Below are 18,053 nucleotides of genomic sequence, written 5' to 3' on the forward strand. Positions count from 1 at the left end.
GGCAAAGAGTAGCCAAATAGAAACAAATAACACGCTCTCGCTAGTTCGAGTCACGCGTTTTGACTTTCTTGCTGCGAACCTCCACCATCCCCTGACACTACTAGGATTTGCAGACAAGTACTACTACATTCAAGAACAACATCTTTCTTTTCTTGATTTTCTAGCATAATGATGCAGCCTACACCCGCACTGACATCACCTCCAGGCTCACCAGAACCGATTCACGATGGAGAAACTGCACCCTACCCACCTCCCCCGCAAAACAATGGCAGTGCTCCCTTTTCAGTACTAGCCGGGCTATTTGAGAAATTATCGACAGAAAGAAAGCCCGAACGAAGACGGCGACTCTTAGATGTCTGGTTCAACGTATGTCTTTGTCCATACGAACAACACCAGTCCTGACGCTTGTGTGGTGTCAGCATTGGAGAGAAGAAATTGGACATGATCTTTATCCCGTTCTCCGCCTGATCCTTCCACAGGCACGTTTGCTGTCACTTAAACAATAATCTGGGTAAGCTGAACATGTGAGCAGAAAGACCGTGAGCGCGCTGTGTATGGCCTGAAGGAGAAGAACCTTGCCAAGACCTACATCAAACTGATCCCACTCGGCATAAGAGATCCGGATGCAATCCGCTTGCTCAACTGGAAGAAGCCCACCGAAAAAGATGTTTGTATATCGTATTCCGTGACTTGAACACATTCGTTGAGCTTTCCTTTAGAAGAGCTCTGGCGACTTCCCCACAGTTTTGTACGAGGTTGTGAGCAAGCGGTCCTCCGTCGTCGAGGGAAGCCTGTCGGTCCATGATTTGAACGAAGTCCTGGATGACTTGTCCAAGAACATGGGCAAGCAGTACGGACGACGATATTTTACATACTCTCTGGCTAATGACCGCTCACAGGGACATTCAGTCCAGAATTCTTCAGCGTATTTACAATCGTGCTACTGCTGAGGAACAGCGATGGATTGTACACATAATTTTGAAAGGCATGTTGTTCCCTTCCATCATGGCTCCAATCATGTATCAACTTTCCAAGACATGGTTATTTCTGTGAAGGAAACGACTGTCTTTGGCGTGTTCCATCCAGATGCACAAGATCTATTCAACATCTGTTCCGACCTCAAGAAGGTTGCTTGGGAGCTATGGGATCCTTCAAGGAGGTTGAATGCTGAGGTACAACTTTTCCTGTTCGTTGAGGATTTCAGAGCTGATGTAACATAGGACAAATCCATTCAATTGTTCCGTGCATTCGCACCGATGCTGTGTAAAAGACCAACCCATAAGATCGAGGATTCGGTGAAAGAAATGCAAGGACATAAATTCATCATCGAAGAGAAACTTGATGGCGAGCGCATGCAGCTGCACAAGCGCGGAAATGAATACTTTTACTGTTCGAGGTAGGACTTGTCGCGTGTACCAATGATCTAAGTTGACCCTTGATTTAGGAAAGGAAAGGATTACACTTACTTGTACGGACAGCATGTCGGGCAGGGCAGTTTGACTCCTTTTATCGACTCTGCGTTCGACGAACGGATCGATGAGTTGAGTTTATTTCGACGTTTCCTTCGTTTATAATTGAAGTTGTGTTGCAGTATCATTCTCGATGGAGAAATGCTAGTCTGGGACCCCGTTTCTGAACGTAACTTGCCATTTGGTACCTTGAAGACAGCTGCACTTGGTCGGTATCTTCAGTCAGTCCTTTGTCGAAGCGCTTATGATACCTCTCAGACAAATCGAAGAAGGAGCACAATCCCAGACCATGCTGTATGCTCCCACTGTTCTAGATTTTACAGCAATGCTCACTTCAATCTCACTTCAATCTAGTTAAGGTTTTTGACCTCCTCTATCTCAATGGCATGTCCCTCCACCAGAAGTCGCTCAAGTTCCGCAAACGCAACCTGCGCGCATGCATCAAAGAGATTCCAGGCCGCATTGAATTCACCGCGGAGTTCGAAGGCAAGACCGCCAAAGATGTTCGGCAGAAGATGGATGAAGTCATGGCGTCAAGAGGGGAAGGCCTCGTGATCAAACATCCTGACTCCGAGTACATCTTAAACGGAAGAAACAAGGATTGGATTAAGGTTAAGCCGGAATATATGGTAAATCGGTCGAGGCACCCCATTACATTTACGCTCACAGTACTTTCAGGACAACATGGGCGAGACCGTGGACGTGTTAGTAGTCGGTGAGTTCGTGAATTTATTGTGTTTACTTAGCATACAACTTCAATGTAGCTGGCAATTATGGCACTCGAAAACGTTCGGGAGGTGTTTCGACACTCATCTGCGCAGTCCTCGACGACCGGCGCCCGGAAGGGGATGAAGAACCGAAGTAAGTCTTGCAATGGATGCAGCGTCTGATGTATAAATATTCCTGGACATTAGGTACAGCACCTTCGTCAGAGTGGGCACGGGCTTGTCATTTGCAGACTATATCTGGCTCAGACAAAAGCCTTGGAAAGTATGGGATCCAAAACATCCCCCAGAATTTCTACAAACTGCAAAAAAGGCATACGAAGACAAAGGCGACTTGTATCTGGAACCAGAGGAGTATGACCCACACTTTACCTGCTGGCATAGGCTGACGATATGATTGTCAGTTCGTTCATACTGAAGGTCAAGGCGGCTGAAATCACGACTTCAGGTATCAGGCAACGATTTTAAACGCGTTGTCTCGCTGATGTGCCACGTGGAATAGATCAGTATCATTTGGGCGTTACAATGAGGTTTCCTCGAGCTTTGTTAATTCGCGACGACTTGTCCATTGCAGATTGCATGACTGCATCAGGTGCGTGCCTTTGTATTTCATCAGTACAAAGTCTGACCTGTTTTAGCTGTTCTCGAGAGCATGCGTTCCGAGCGTAAAAGAAAGATGGAAAGTGATGCTGGGTGGGTGTTCATTGGTTTTTTCGCCAACATTCAGGTTAATCCTTTGTAGCATGTCCAAGAAGAAGCGAAAGACGACGGCAAAGAAGGCAAGTGTGTTTAGCGTCTTTCGTGCTATTGTTGTCTGAGCATCTCTCAGGCAACTGTCCTACCACAATACCAAGGACCTGATCTACGTGCAGTCGAGATTGAGTCAGACCTATTTGAGGATATGAAATTTAGTGAGTCTTGATTGCTGCCTGATGTTCGATCAACGGTGACCTTGATTGTAAGTGGTGTCGTCAGACCCAAAATCACGAACAGGCAACCAAGACCGTCAACAACTGATGAAATTGTAAGACAGGATCATTTCTGACATTCTAGATCTAAGTTCGTTACAGGATCCATGCCAATGGAGGTAGCTGCGTACAGGTTGTTACATCCAAACAGCCTATTACAGTCATTTATGGAGGAATGACAACGCGTCAGTACCTATGCACATCTTTTGACTACTCTGAGGGACTGATCACAATCTCGCAGCTTACGACATTAAGCTATTGATTGACAAGAACAGTGTCGACATCATCAGACCTCAGTGGATCACGGATTGTATAAACCGAGGAGAACTCGTTCCTCTCAAAAAGAAGTAGGTGTCGTAGGATTCATTGTTTCTACATAGGATCACACTTGTTTTAGGTACTTCTTTCACGCAACCCTAGCACGTCAAGAATCCGACGATTATCATCAGCTGGACACTGATGAGGACCAGGAAATGACTGATGGAACTGTAAAGGAAGACGCGAGCCTGAAAATTCCAATCACCCCAGAAGGCTTCGAGCCGAAACTCGAAGAAACTAAGGACATTGATCCTGAACTTGTGGACTGGTTTCAAGTCGACGCCAAGCCTGCCGTTCCAGAAGACAGCGAAACGGAGGAAGAGTCTGATGCAGATTCGAACAACGATGATGTCAAAGAGGAAGATGTTGATGATGAGTGGTTCCGAGTACCAGAAGTGCCCCGCAGTCCCGCTGTTAAGCCCCTTGATGACAACGTGCGTGATTTGATTGATGGCATAACCATTATTCATTGGTTATTTTGACAGTCGTCTACCACGCTTCATTCACAGTCACAGGTAAGGGTTTCTTCACTCATGTGTTCTCTTGCTACAATGATATCAGAACATGACAATGGGGGAAGACGACCAAGCGAGGGAGTATGATACAACAGCAATATTCAAGCATCTGTAGGTCTCGTGTCTTCCAGGCTATTGGCTCTCACCATCGGTGGTAGTTGTTTTTACCTTGACTCGCCGGGCAATGCGCGGGGAAACGGAATGCCGGTGAAAACCAAGTATGAACAGGAGATCTCCACCACGTGAGCTTTCCTTTCAGTGCGGTGCCGAATATCCTTTCCCTGATATCAAATTCGATATTTTAAGCTTCGACCAGGTTTCAAGAAGCATTCGGGAGAACGGTGGAAAGATAGTTGCACTTGACGATCCAAAGCTCACGCATGTTGTCTTGGACAAGCGAGATGACTCACGTCGACTGACACTCATACAGCGTACCTCGAGGTAAGTGCTCACATACAACCTTGTCATATATAACTGAGGCAAATCTTAGACCTAAACGACGCCGATTGGTGATATCCGATTATGTGACAGCTTGTTTAGAAGAAGAATCGTTGCTTGATGAGGAAGGTGAGAAGTCTTAGTCGCTATCAGTCTTCCATACTGAGGCTGTTGCTCTTAGATTTTGCTCCGTAGTTGCTTTTTCTTGATTCTACACTTCTTATTCAACGTGTTTCCTCAAAGTTTTATTGGGGTCGCATTTTTCATCCTGCGCATTATCCTCGTGCGTTTAAGTACTGTAAATGAAACGGACAGGTCCACATGTAACTGGCCGTTACTGGCGTCAGGGAGTCGATGTTAGCTGTGGGATTGGGGAGCGGCGCCGCGTGCGAACTGCTTCGAGCCAGTGGCATTCCCTCCTCTCCAAGCCAATCATGCTCTGATGTGACGGAGAATGAGATAATGTCTCGTTCATCGTGGGAGCACGACGCGCGCGCACATACTAGATATGACTGAAAAGGTCAACAAAATTCATCATTGGTCATCGTGACCAGTAACTGGTAGTTTTCCTTCAGCGGAGAAGGCTACTAATCTCGCATAATTGCGATGGCGAAGTAGACTAACTACTATTAGGCGGGGGTCGCGCCCAGATTCCAGAGACGCACTGTTCCCAGTGCCACTCGCAAGGATGCGGTTGTTCCCAGTCGAGACAAGTTAATGAAATGGTAAAGTTTCCTGATCTCGTATGTAGTCCCTATCACCTTGTGATATGTACTACATATTCCCTAGGTAGTGTAGGGGGCGAAACTACTTTGGGCTGAGTTTTGACCAAGTGCCAGCACAACTGGCACTTGGCACATTGGCAAAATTAATTCAAGCATCAGTGGATTGATGGCGAATCTGTGAAGTCAGATTGTCCAAGTCACCCTCTCTGGTACTACTACTAGCTGTGCCAAGTTTTGCCACGGACCCTCTGAGTTCGCCAGCAATCGCCATGCCAAACACCCCTGGAGGGCCTAGGCTACTTTGGGGCTAGTTCATAGGCAGAGGGACAATGCAATGAGGGTAGTCGTTGCCACACACATGTGGCGCTAATAAGGTTGTAACATTAATTGAATCATGAATTACTCAACGCCGGTGACGGCGCCTACTATGAAGGGGCATAAATTAATTATAGCAGTACTGGAATACAAAAATACACTGTCTGCATGCAGTGCCCCTCGAGAAGCGAAAATGACCATGATGTCGTCTACTATATTTAGGGGAGGGGTGATGGTGGGAAGAGGAGAGTGGTAATACTAGCTGCTTCTTCACGGGAAAAGTTACCCCCACCCCCCAACTGTGAGGGTGATAAAGAGTGGAAGATCGGACACAACTGATCCCAGTCCTCTGTAAAGCAGTTCAGCCATGAAAGTACTGTCTTCAAGTATGACCTACGTGGGACGGGGTTCACATGTGCGGCGGTGTCTGAGGGACTTTCCGCCATTACCACGGCAAAACCGCTGGATGCGAAGAATCAGTCATTTCCTTCCTGAGAGCGTTGACAGACATACGCATCAAGATGCCAGTCGATGTGGCTTTTGGCCCAGAGTAAGTGCCGTTCTTGGTGGCTGAAGAAAAATAATGTCGTACCAATGCAAGAACCACGGGCCGGAATTATCGGTCGTCCATCGTATCACCATTTGTTGACCAGGGACGCCAGCGCTTACCACATCGCGGCGAACTGGGTTCACATAATTGAAGGTACTGAAGCCTGCGCTCTGTACGACATCGAAGGCGTGCTAATGATCGTCATCAGTACCAATCAAACATGTCATTGAAGTCAAGGTGAACTTACCCCATGAAGGTGTATGGGATGCTGGTACAACATAGAACATAGATCAGACACATAGAGATCAAAGGAAAGAAAAAGACGCACGGGTCCACCTGGACCGGTTATTATTGACAGTGTCAACTCCACCACTTTATTGGCTTCTAGAACAATTACACTCCCGTTTGGGAGCAGCTGAGACGGTTCTTGAGCTCCACTAAGAATTTGGAGTAGAACAGGAACAGTGGGGGGTTTGTATGTGACATTATTGATATAGAATAATCCGGTGTTATTGGTAACCTGGAGGTTGAGGTTGATATCTGCGTTCCCGTACCCTGGAATGCCAGAAGCACCGGGATTAATCAGAGCATGCAAGTTGGGCTCTAACAAATGGTTCAAGGCTGTCGTATTGACCGTGGTTGGGTCGACTTGTGGGGCGCCTTGGTAGCGCAAGATAGCACAATTCGTTCCTCCCACAAAGGATGCGCCTGCCAAATTAGGAAGACTGCGTATCCAGTAGTTATCCACCGGTTGATCGGCTATCAGAACCACAGAGTAGCGCTGACCCGCAAGAATCGTGAGCTCATCTACCACCACAGGTTCGGTCAGCTGTCCATCCGCTTCGATGACTGTAAGGTTGTGGCCATCGATGGAGAACAGGAACTCGGAGTCACAGGACATTGCAACCAGCCGCATGCGATATCGCTTTCCCTGTGCGATGCTGATCACAGCAAGATTAGACGCGGGCCCACCTGCATAACGACCCAGTCCATTAATAAGCGTGGAGTTGGCGGTGGTACCTATGATGTGGCTCAAGACGGGGGCCACGACGTGATACCTAGCGACGCTACTTTAATCGGGCAGGTTACGGATGTACCTAAAACTCACCAGTCGGAAAGTGTGATCACGGTGCTCGCTGGTAACACATGACAGTCAGAGGGTTAACATGAACCAATTATTCGCTCACCATCGTCGACATCATACATGTATCCCAAAGGGTCATCAGGATCATAGATCACCAGGGCTCCCCTCAGACCATCACACTGTTCCACACGTCAGTCCCCCACTGCATGCACAAATTTCGAGAGCTACTTACATATTGGACGGAATAATGACTATGATACCAGTAAGTGCCTGCTTGGTTCGGGGCGGAGAATGAGTGTAAGAAAGAGTGGTTCTGTGCGATGGGGCATTGTGTGACGAAGGACGTCCCGTCCGCATAATTCGTCCCATTCTGGAAGATACCGTGCCAGTGCTGCGCCAAATAAGATTAATTAAGAAATGCGCGGGTGATTGGCACTGCTTACGACGCTGGTACTCTTGAACATTGACTCGTCTTTGAGCTCGTTCACTACCTCAATAGCAAAGTTATCTCCCTATCGTGAGGTCAGCGCTGGTGCACGACAAGGAGGTCGACGGGAGCTCACCTTCTGGGCTGTAATCAATGGTCCAGGGAACATGCCGTTGACAACAGTTGCTCTGTTAAAGATCAGGAGCAAGCTTGGAGTGTCGTGGCGATAGACTCACGCGCGTTCGAAGCCATCGGGAGCGATGACCTTATTACCTATGGTTATTGTAGTTTTGGGGCCGAGTACGGCGGTCTGAGGGTAGGACTGTGAGCGAGATACTATAGATACAGCATTAATCGATGAAATGAGAGAAGCGAATACGATAGGAATAATCATCGTGATTATTCACGATAGGCCGTAGTGCTCTCACCCGGGAGAGTAGTGCAATGCAGGTTAAGATGATGGTGAGGGACACATACCCCTCTGAGCTTTTATCTTGTACTACTTGCAGCGGTAGCCTCGAGTGTATCTCGATTCAAAGCAGCTGTACCTCGACTAATGTTAACCAGGGTGTGATCGCTCCACAATCAGTTGTTCAGCAATCCCCGGCGCCCTGAACATCTGAATTTCAACAGTGTACTGCTCTTGGAGTTAGCAACTATCTGCCGACGTATTGAAGAATGAAGGCGTACCACAATTGCAACCATGACTCGGAAAACATAAAATAAGTCAGACGGCTAGGACAGCCAGGTGGTCATAGATGTTCCACAGCAGTGCCAGTGTCAGGTTTCTACGTCAGTTGAAGGCAACTCTTCAAGCATAGAAAAAGAAGAATGCAGATAGTGAGTACTGGTCAAGTATGCTGTGCGAGAAAATCGGACTAGATTTTGTCTGGGAGGAATGGTCACACGCTGTAAAGGAGCTGAGTACCAACCTGCTCGTGTCCTGGAACAGATCAAAGGAAACATGAATATCAAGTGTTCAGCAGCGTAGATAATTGTGATGATTACTCTGGAAGGACCGATGTCATCGCAGAGATTTTGTGTTGTCTAACTGATACCGTCGCTGTGCGATGCGAAAGGAAACTGAGGGATCAGGCTGTAATCAGATGAGATCCTGGAAAGGTCTGGAACAAGCATATACCTTCATGGCTTCATTCTCATTCAGCAACGATCAATATTTTGCTGTATGACGGATCAGCGATGCTAAAGTTGGACTTGGATGCTGACAATATTCACTTCTCCTGTGGCCGTCGCAAGATTGCGCACCAGCACTGATAAAATAAATCATGTGGGCCAGGTTAGCTTGCAACCACAAATCAATACAACTTTTGGCACAGACCTGAGATGGGTAAGTGGATCCGAGGAATGGGTTAGAAACCGCCGGATGTGAATATTTCAATTGCGGCGTTGCACGGGAATGCAATGTACACCAAAGTCGATGTTGCGCCTTCCCTTGCAAAAATGGATTAGTAACATCATTGTATCGGCCCAGAGCTATGTCACAAGGCAACACGACAGCGGCATCGAGAGCGGAGACTGTTCTTCGAAGATGGAAATAATGCCTCCAAACAAGAATAGCTTCGCTGTTAAACTAGGATTAGAAACTGGTTGCCGCAGGGTGTACTAGTGGTGGCCCGTCTGAACCTTGGTAATGGCCAACTGTGCACCAGACGCTCAAATGTCTCGGCAACGAATTTTGAAGGAGACGGCCAGCAGCGGCAAGCTTTTATGATGGCTGTGCCGTAATTAAATGGCGCAAGTCGGGCACCATAAAGGATTGGACAACCGCGCATGTAATGAAATGGAGACTCCGTTCACGGAGTTGACAGGCTATGGTAGTTACTAGCAACAGTGATTGCGACAGCAGACCAAAGCCAGTTGAGTTCCTCATGAACGACGTAGTTTCGAATCCAGTGGAATTGAAATTTGAGAAACTTCACAGACAGTCTTTGCTTGGCACTAGCGTGGACGTGGTCTGAGGATGTTCCAATCTCAATGGACCATTGAGTCGAAACCGGTGGCGTTATTGCAAAGTAACTGCTGTGTCTGGCGCTTCAAAGTTCAAAACTCCACGCGTGATAAAGTACATCAGCGCGATCCAAACTCCAGGTCCGCTATCTTATTGATTCCCGCACGGGCCGTTCGACTAGGCTGGGAAGGGAGCCTTGGGTATTGGACTTCTGAACCAGCGAAGATACTATGCGTGTGGTGACAAGGCCTGACCTAATAATAGCCTGGGGTTACATGGGCGGAGTGGAGCATCAATAATATATATATAGGTCCCAGAATCCCTGATCAATGACTTCCGACACCCACTTTAGGACTTTAGGGTTTTGTCGGACGAGTTCGTTAAGGCACTGTACACTGAACAGCGGGAAACATAGAACTCACTGCGGAAACGAGAAAATAGATCGAGTATAGATAGAACAGTTAACCATACCCAAACTAGATACAGGCAAGTCTGTCTCGTGTATGAAGGGCGTGTTATTCGGACCCCAATTATATTACTCTAGTCAGATGTGCGACCTCCGCCAGAAAATTCACTAATTAAATTAAGATTCTCGGGCTTAAAGCAGTTGAATCCATAGCTAGGAAATGTAGTATCTTAACAGAAATCATTGTATTTTAGAATAAACAAGTTTAACGAAGTTAGGCGGCTACTAATCATTCAAGCAAGGTCAACGCCAGTGACGGCACCTAATTATGAAGGGGCAGAAATTAATTATAGCAGCACTGGAATACAAAGATACATTATCGGTATGCAGTTCATGCTGTAAACATGATGCCCCCAGGAAACGAAAATGATTATGATGTCGTTCTACCATATTTAGGGAAGGGGTGATGGTGGGAAGAGTTTAGTGGACATATTAGCTGCTTCTTCATAGGAAAAGCGACCTCCGCCCCCCAATTGCAAGGGTGATAAAGAGTGAAAGATCGGACACAACTGATCCCAGTCCTCTGTAAAGCAGTTCAGCTATGAAAGTACTGCCTCTTCAAGTATGACTTACGTGGCACGGGGTTCACATGTGCAGCGGTGTCTGAGGGACTTTCTGCCATTACCACGGCAAAACCGCTGAATACAAAGAATCAGTCATGTCTTTCACGAGAGCGTTGACAGACATACGCATCAAGATGCCAGTCGATGTGGCTTTTGGCCCAGAGTTAGTACCGTTCTTGGTGGCTGAAGAAAAGTAATGACATACCAATGCAAGAACCACGGACCAGAATTATCGGTCGTCCATCGTATAACCATCTGTTGATTAGGGACGCCAGCGCTTACCACATCGCGGCGAACTGGGTTGACATAATTGAAAGTACTGTTGCCTGCGCTCTGTACAACATCGAAGGTGTGCTAATGATCGTCATCAGTACCAATCAAACATGTCATCGAAGTCAAGGTGGACTTACCCCATGAAGGTGTATGGGATGCTGGTACAACATAGAACATAGATCAGACACATAGAGATCAAAAGAAAGAAAAGACGCACGGGACCACCTGGTCCGGTTATTATTGACAGTGTCAACTCCACCACTTTATTGGCTTCTAGAACGACCACACTCCCGTTTGGGAGCAGCTGAGACGCGTCTTGAGCTCCACTGAGAATTTGGAGTAGAACAGGAACGGTGGGGGGTTTGAATGCGGTACCATTGACATAGAATGTTCCGTTGGGACTAGTAATCTGGAGGTTGAGGTTGATATCTGCGTTCCCGTACCCTGGAATGCCAGGAGCACCGGGATTGATCAGAGCATGCAAGTTGGTCTCTGCCAATTGGATCTGGGTTGCACTGACTGTGGTCGGGTCGACCTGCGGAGCGCCTTGATAGCGCAGGATAGCAGAGTTCGTTCCTCCCACGAAGGATGCACCCCCTAAATTAGGAAGACTGCGTATCCAGTAGTTATCCACCGGCTGATCGGCTACCAGAACCACAGAGTAGCGCTGACCCGCAAGAATCGTGAGCTCATCTACCACCACAGGTTCGGTCAGCTGTCCATCCGCTTCGATGACTGTAAGGTTGTGGCCATCGATGGAGAACTGGAAATTTGGGTCGCAGGACATTGCAACCAGCCGCATGCGATATCGCTTTCCTTGTTCGACGCTGATCACAGCAAGATCAGACGCGGGTCCGCCTACATAACGACCCAGTCCATTGATGAGCGAAGAGTTGGCAGTGGTACCTATGATGTGGCGCAAGACTGGGGCCACGACGTGATACCTAGTAACGCTACTTTAATCGGACAGGTTACGGATGTACCTAAAACTCACCAGTCGGAAAGTGTGATTACCGTACTCGCTGGTAACATATGAAGGTCAGGGGGTTAATGTGAACCAATTATTCGCTCACCATCATCGACATCATACATGTATCCCAAGGGATCATCAGGATCATAGATCACCAGGGCTCCCCTCAGACCATCACACTGTTCCACACGTCAGTCCTCCGCTGCGTGCGCAAAATTCAAGAGCTGCTTACATATTGGACGGAATAATGACTATGATACCAGTAAGTGCCTGCTTGGTTCGGGGCGGAGAATGAGTGTAAGAAAGAGTGGTTCTGTGCGATGGGGCATTGTGTGACGAAGGACGTCCCGTCCGCATAATTCGTCCCATTCTGGAAGATACCGTGCCAGTGCTGCGGCAAATAAGATTAATTAAGAAATGCGCGGGTGATTGGCACTGCTTACGACGCTGGTACTCTTGAACATTGACTCGTCTTTGAGCTCGTTCACTACCTCAATAGCAAAGTTATCTCCCTATTGTGAGGTCAGCGCTGGTGCACGACAAGGAGGTCGACGGGAGCTCACCTTCTGGGCTGCAATCAATGGTCCAGGGAACATGCCGTTGACAACAGTTGCTCTGTTAAAGATCAGGAGCGAGCTTGGAGTGTCGTGGCGATAGACTCACGCGCGTTCGAAGCCATCGGGAGCGATGACCTTATTACCTATGGTTATTGTAGTTTGGGGGCCGAGTACGGCGGGCTGAGAGTAAGACTGTGAACGGGATACTATAGATACAGCATTAATCGATGAAATGAGAGAAGCGATTAAGATAGGAATAATCATCGTGGTTATTCACGATAGGCCGTAGTGCTCGCACCCGGGAGAGTAATAAGAAGTAAGATAAGATGATGATGATGAGGGACACATACCCCTCTGAGCTTTTATCTTGCAGCGGTAGCCTCTAGTGTATCCCGATTCAAAGCAGCTGTACCTCGACTGGTGATGACTCCATAAACAGTTGCTCAACAATCATCAGCTCTCCGGACATCTGAATTTCAACAGTGTACTGCTCTTAGAGTTAGCAACCACCTGCCGACACATAGCAGAATGGTGGCGTACCACAATTGCATTATAGAACCATGACTCGAATAACATAAAATAAGACAGACGGCCAGGACAACCAGGTGGTCGCGAATGTCCTATAGCAGTGCCGGTGTCAGGTTGCTACGTCAGTTCAACGCAACTCTTCAAGCATAGTAAAAAAAGAATATTGATGGTTAGTGCTGGTCAAGCATGCCATGCGAGAAATCGAACTAGATGTTGTCAGGAAGAAATGGTCACACGCTGTAAGGGAGGCGACCTGGAACTGATCAAAGTAGATATAGATGTCATCTGTGTTAGGCAGCGTGAATGATAACTATAATGACTACTCTGAAAGGACCAATGTCATCGCGGAGGTTTTGTGCCGTCTAACCGATACCGTCGCTGTGTGATGCGGAAGGAAAAAACTGAAGGCAGTGATCAGACGTGATCCTAGGAAGGCCCGGAGTATGTATGTGCCTTTGTGCCTTCATTTTCATTCAGTAACTTGCTGTATGGCGGATCAGCTTGGGGAACATCGATGCTAAAGTTAGATGCAGACAACAGCTTACTGGAGATATGAGATGTTGACAACGTTTACTTCTCGTGTAGCTATCGCAAGATTGCGCACACTAGCATTGGTAGAATAAATCATGTGGGCCGGATTAGCTCGCCACCAAAAAGAAGTCCAATTTTTAGCACAGACCTGAAGACGGGAAATCAGAGGAAAGTGGTCGGAAATCGTCGGATGTAAAGGAGACTGTTCTTCGAAGATGGAAACAGTGCCTCAAAACAGGAATAGCCCCATTGTTAAACTAGGATTAGGGGCTGGTTGCCGCAGGAGGCACTAGTGGTGGCTCATCTGAACCTTGGCAATGGCCGACTGTGCACCAGACGCTCAAATGACTCGGCACCGAATTTTGAAGGGCGGCCAGCGGCGGCAAGCTTTAATGATGGTCGTGGTGCGACCATCGCGATGAAGAAGGTTGTGTCATTCTTGAATGATGCAAGTCAGGCTGAAGTGTACCATAAAGGATTGGATCAGCCATGTACATCATAATGAAATGGAGACTCCGTTCACAGAGCTGGCAGGCTATGGTAGTTGCTAGACAGACAGTTGTGTTCCTCTTGGTCAATGTACTTTCGAACCTATGGTGGACTTAGCACTAGCGTGGATGTGAGTCGAAACCAGTGCAAAGTTCAAACTAACTGCCGAGTCTCCCGCTTTAAAGTTCTCGCGGCATGCGTTGCATGACGTCAGCGCCTCGCTGCTGCTCCCAAAATGAGTTGAACCAGAACGTCCAGGAACGATTCCTGGCGTTGCATTGGAACGTTGATGTTTGATCGCCGCTGACTGTAGACGAGTAGGTTTCCCTATTATGTAATAGAGCGTCCTCCACATTGCATTCCTCGACGACTGATTTCATCTTCTATTCGTCATATGCATTCTACTAGCTGGTAACAGATCATAGTAAATGGAGATGCAACTCTTCGCAGAACAAATAACACAACGATGATGACAAGAATCTGATAACTTAGTAGCAAGTCGCCAAAGTGAAACGATAAGATACACAAGGAGAACGAAATAACAACAATTCGTCCAGACAAAATACCATGGTAATACACTCTGAATCATGAAAACAAGATTGAGCTCACAGAACGAAATCAATCAACTCAGAACCACCGAGCCCATTTCCCCGGACTCGGCATGTTCGGGCTCTCGTACAACAGACCGCGTCGGCCTTCAAATAATCCAATCGGGCTCTCTTGCATCCCTTTTGCGCCAAGCCGCGCCAGCTCCTCATCAAGGATTGCCCCTGGATCATGCGGATCAAATATAGGACTTTGATCCAGGCGTACGGAATGGCGACTCTGCGGAGGAACTGTGCGTAGGAAAGACCAGCTTCTTGGGCGTTACAGGCGGGAACAAGATAGAGGTATCTTTATGATGATGTCCATGCGCATGCGTGCCGCGCTTGCACGACGGTGTGCGGATATTCTCGGTATCAAATACAGCAGGGTTAATCCCATCGTCCGGGTGGAAGGTGGCGGAGGGGGGTGGATCGAGATTGAATTTGTAATGCGCGAGGCTTGCGGAGGGACTCATGTGGAGGCCTTTATGAGACAAGGGCGTGCGAATGGGTGAGAGTTGTACAGTATTGCTGCCACCCCTACGAGGAGGCGTCGAAGGACGAGGAGGGGCGTCATAGGTCGGTGTGATGTAGAGGTTGGCAACATGGGCGGAGGACAACCCTTAGCAGGTGGCTTAGCTTTCTTGGATTTGCCACGACGGTCAAGCGTAGGAGATACCGGCACGGGAGGCAGTCCAATGGATTTTCTGCACAAACACAGCTCTATAATCAGGAAAAACCGGAGACAAGAGGATGTGCGCAACATTCGGATGTGTTTGGGAGGTGGTAAACTGCCTTTGAGTTGGCGTCTATCAGTATCAAGTAGAGTAATTCCAGACTCTAGCGGAGGGGTTGACTCGATGCGAGGGCTCATGCCGCCATCAAGGTTAAAAAAGAGGTGATCCTCAGAGGACAACTGGGGACTGGAAGAACTTTTACTCGGCGAGAGGCCGGGTAGGGAGGAAGGGGGGATCGGTGACGTCTGCGCCACATCAGAGCTCTTGACGGCAGATGATGATGAACTAGTACGAGCGTAACTCGACGATGGTGGTAAGGGAGGAAATATGACATCGGCAGGCAGCTGTGCACAGTTTTGATAGTAAGGTTGGTGATGGGCAGAACTGCGAGGAGGAAAAAGAGGGAGGAGTTGCGAATATGGCACAAGGGTTGGCAGAGCGGAGCCTGAGAATGCAGGAGTCGTCTCTTGTACAGGCGAGCTTGTCGGCGGTTCAACAGGTGCAGGTGCAGCACCTTTCTTCTGTCGTTTCGTTTTGCGACCAGACGCCGATTCTTCCGCTGCGCGCTTCTTAGGAGCAGTCTTCTTGTTGACTCCTTAATTTCCGCGCAGAATTCTTTCCTGAAACCACCATCAGTGAAAACTCGAGATCGCAGTCCCAAATCGCCCAGAGCGTGCGCCCAACACTGCGATCACGGGGGACCTTACGGAAGCATATGGTTGTACTGAGGACATGACGAATAGAGTTCATCCACGTCATTTCGCTTCGGTTGTAATACGGATACACGATCGTAATCCAATCGTAAAGTTCCTGTAGGGTGAGCCGATGATCTGGCGAAGAAAGTATTGCTTGGCCGATAAGGGCCGCATACGAGAGGTCTGGTTTCTTCATAGAATATGGACCGGGAGGAAGGGTATATGGAAGATTTTCGTAATCATCTTCATCTGGGAGGGGACCCATGGGGCCAGGCGATGACACAAGGTTGACAATAGGTTTAGAGGGCGTCGCGAACGGAGAAGATTGAGGTGGAGAGGATGAAGGCAGGGGCGATTGTAATAGGCGTTGCGGCGGGGGGTGATAAAGTTCGCATTGAAGTGTCTGCAACACTCGCCGTATGTGGCTGATCGAATATCGAGCAAGAACTGTGGCGCGTGGGAGTCGGTGACTGGTCTCGGGGGGTAAGAACCCTTGAAGCGAATTTGTATTCATTGTAATTGTCAAGAATGAAATTTGAACATACCCTTTTGAGACGTGAAGGATGTCTACGGTATCATAATCTCTATAATACTTGCGGTGCTGAGGAGTGACAGGAAGGGGAAGTTCATCCTCGTGGTTGTCCTTGAATGCAGCAGTGTACGTAAGTGACAGCAACAACGAAAATGGCGCTATATAGATGGCACACACCAATGAGGCATATTGGTAGAGGAATCAGATTGATCCAAGGATGGGACGCGTCGTAAATCGCGTGATTGCATGAACGCGTCAAGGCTGAAAGCTGTGCTTGCAGGGGATGGAGAAGGTGCATTGCGGTCCTTGTCTTTCTTTCCCCGCTTATCGCGCTTTATTTTTCGGCTCCTTCTCTCGAGGATCATTTCCATGCTGTCCATATGACGGAGCGAGATAGCAGGCTCCACGGGCTCAGATTTGACAGGCGTGGAAGGGGGTGGTGTTTGGGAAGCAGTAGACGTGTTTTGACGCGAATTTGAGCTGGAATGAGAGCAGGAGCGAGATTTGCCAAGAACAGAAGCAATACTCTGTTGTGCATCTGCAGACTCTGCAGAAAAAACGCGAAGAGTCTTCGCGTCTTGAGTAGTCAAAAATTGACGCATTTGGTCGCTATGACGGCTCAGATCGTCGCGGGTCAAACCAATTTTCTGCAACAGGTTGGATATCGGTGAAATAGGTTTCGCGGGTTGTTCAACATCCGCCATTGCGGTTTAGAAAAAAGTACAAAAGATATGGTCAGGCAAGACTATAGGAGGAGTGAAAGTGATTAGCAGTTACCAAGGCGGAGTTTCAACGCTCTTGTGCATTTTTGTTCATCATCCACTCTCGCGATCTCAGCCTGAACATATTTAGATTCTTCTGCAGGGTCTATGCCAACATTAACCGTGAGCACACTATGTAGTCTCCATCGCTCGTCTTCGAGCTTAGTTCAAGCTTAGTCCCTTGCAGGATGTTTCAGTCGACATTGAAATGCCCTCATGGACTTGCAGTTCTGGATCATACAGCACAAGTGGAATTCGAATGTCTCACAATTACGGCTCATAGGTCCACACCGCAGAGATGTTCACACACATCTTTCTCATTAATACACTTTGGTGAAGCTTGGGTATGTAAGGCCGTCGTTTGATTCGACCTTCTTTTCTCTTTACTTCCACTTGCTTCATTGGTTTTGACCTCTAATTTATGTAGTATTCGGTAATTAAACCACGAGATTGTACGCTCTAACGATTCTGGAATATCTTCGACTACCTGGACTTGCTCTCACGAGGTTTTGTTTGGATTCGAGTGTGAGGACCATCTCATTTTGTGCGCGTTTACGACGTCTTGGATCCATCACGGCACTTGTTCACTTGACGGAGTATGAGTCTACTAATGTGAACCAAAGTTAACACTGTCTCAAAGTTTGGGATAGCGAGCTTATGACAAGACCATTCCAAATACCCCAAAGGACTCCACTGAGGCCATAAACGATATGCTGGCACAGATTGCCACTATCATTCGACCAAGAACCACTTCCTGGACCACGCGATGTGCTACGCAAATGATGTTTCTCTGACTTCTCGCGTGTGTCGGACACTGAAGAAGAATTCAATACTGACCCGTGACCAAACGTGCCCTAACTGTTC

General features: G+C 47.9%; 4 protein-coding genes across 4 annotated transcripts; 1 reads left to right on the plus strand and 3 right to left on the minus strand.

The window, feature by feature from the left end:
• Positions 1-41: 41 nt before the first annotated feature.
• On the plus strand, positions 42-4,562 carry BJ212DRAFT_515948 (DNA ligase 4). Its single transcript, XM_041343384.1, has 27 exons — positions 42-366; positions 420-479; positions 533-667; positions 720-850; positions 900-985; positions 1,036-1,172; positions 1,221-1,396; positions 1,445-1,540; positions 1,592-1,677; positions 1,728-1,763; positions 1,824-2,098; positions 2,148-2,184; positions 2,234-2,330; positions 2,384-2,548; positions 2,599-2,642; positions 2,697-2,786; positions 2,833-2,887; positions 2,937-2,973; positions 3,024-3,105; positions 3,158-3,218; positions 3,265-3,347; positions 3,404-3,509; positions 3,560-3,914; positions 3,966-3,995; positions 4,042-4,106; positions 4,154-4,237; positions 4,302-4,562. Exons 1-27 carry the CDS (start codon positions 169-171, stop codon positions 4,438-4,440), a joined length of 2,946 nt encoding a protein of 981 aa, XP_041190126.1. The 5' UTR covers positions 42-168; the 3' UTR covers positions 4,441-4,562.
• Positions 4,563-5,691: 1,129 nt separating this feature from the next.
• On the minus strand, positions 5,692-7,928 carry BJ212DRAFT_1483777 (laccase; the record flags this gene model as incomplete). Its single annotated transcript, XM_041340672.1, has 12 exons — positions 5,692-5,822; positions 5,871-5,935; positions 5,987-6,010; positions 6,066-6,214; positions 6,271-6,291; positions 6,352-7,081; positions 7,132-7,159; positions 7,211-7,286; positions 7,340-7,498; positions 7,551-7,619; positions 7,671-7,722; positions 7,771-7,928. 12 exons carry the CDS (start codon positions 7,926-7,928, stop codon positions 5,692-5,694), a joined length of 1,662 nt encoding a protein of 553 aa, XP_041190127.1.
• Positions 7,929-10,361: 2,433 nt separating this feature from the next.
• Positions 10,362-12,596, minus strand: BJ212DRAFT_1483778 (laccase; the record flags this gene model as incomplete). The annotated part of the gene is made up of 12 exons (XM_041340673.1): positions 10,362-10,492; positions 10,543-10,607; positions 10,659-10,682; positions 10,738-10,886; positions 10,943-10,963; positions 11,023-11,749; positions 11,800-11,827; positions 11,879-11,954; positions 12,008-12,166; positions 12,219-12,287; positions 12,339-12,390; positions 12,439-12,596. 12 exons carry the CDS (start codon positions 12,594-12,596, stop codon positions 10,362-10,364), a joined length of 1,659 nt encoding a protein of 552 aa, XP_041190128.1.
• A 1,911-nt stretch (positions 12,597-14,507) lies between these two features.
• Positions 14,508-17,132, minus strand: BJ212DRAFT_1569917 (uncharacterized protein; the record flags this gene model as incomplete). The annotated part of the gene is made up of 6 exons (XM_041342035.1): positions 14,508-14,676; positions 14,705-15,004; positions 15,070-15,785; positions 15,832-16,299; positions 16,468-16,539; positions 16,602-17,132. The coding sequence occupies 6 exons, from the start codon at positions 17,130-17,132 to the stop codon at positions 14,508-14,510; spliced, it is 2,256 nt and encodes a 751-aa protein (XP_041190129.1).
• Between the last annotated feature and the right edge of the window lie 921 nt (positions 17,133-18,053).

This window comes from Suillus subaureus, assembly GCF_016647635.1.
Source record: "Suillus subaureus strain MN1 chromosome Unknown BJ212scaffold_29, whole genome shotgun sequence".
In the NCBI taxonomy this organism is placed as follows: domain Eukaryota; kingdom Fungi; phylum Basidiomycota; class Agaricomycetes; order Boletales; family Suillaceae; genus Suillus; species Suillus subaureus.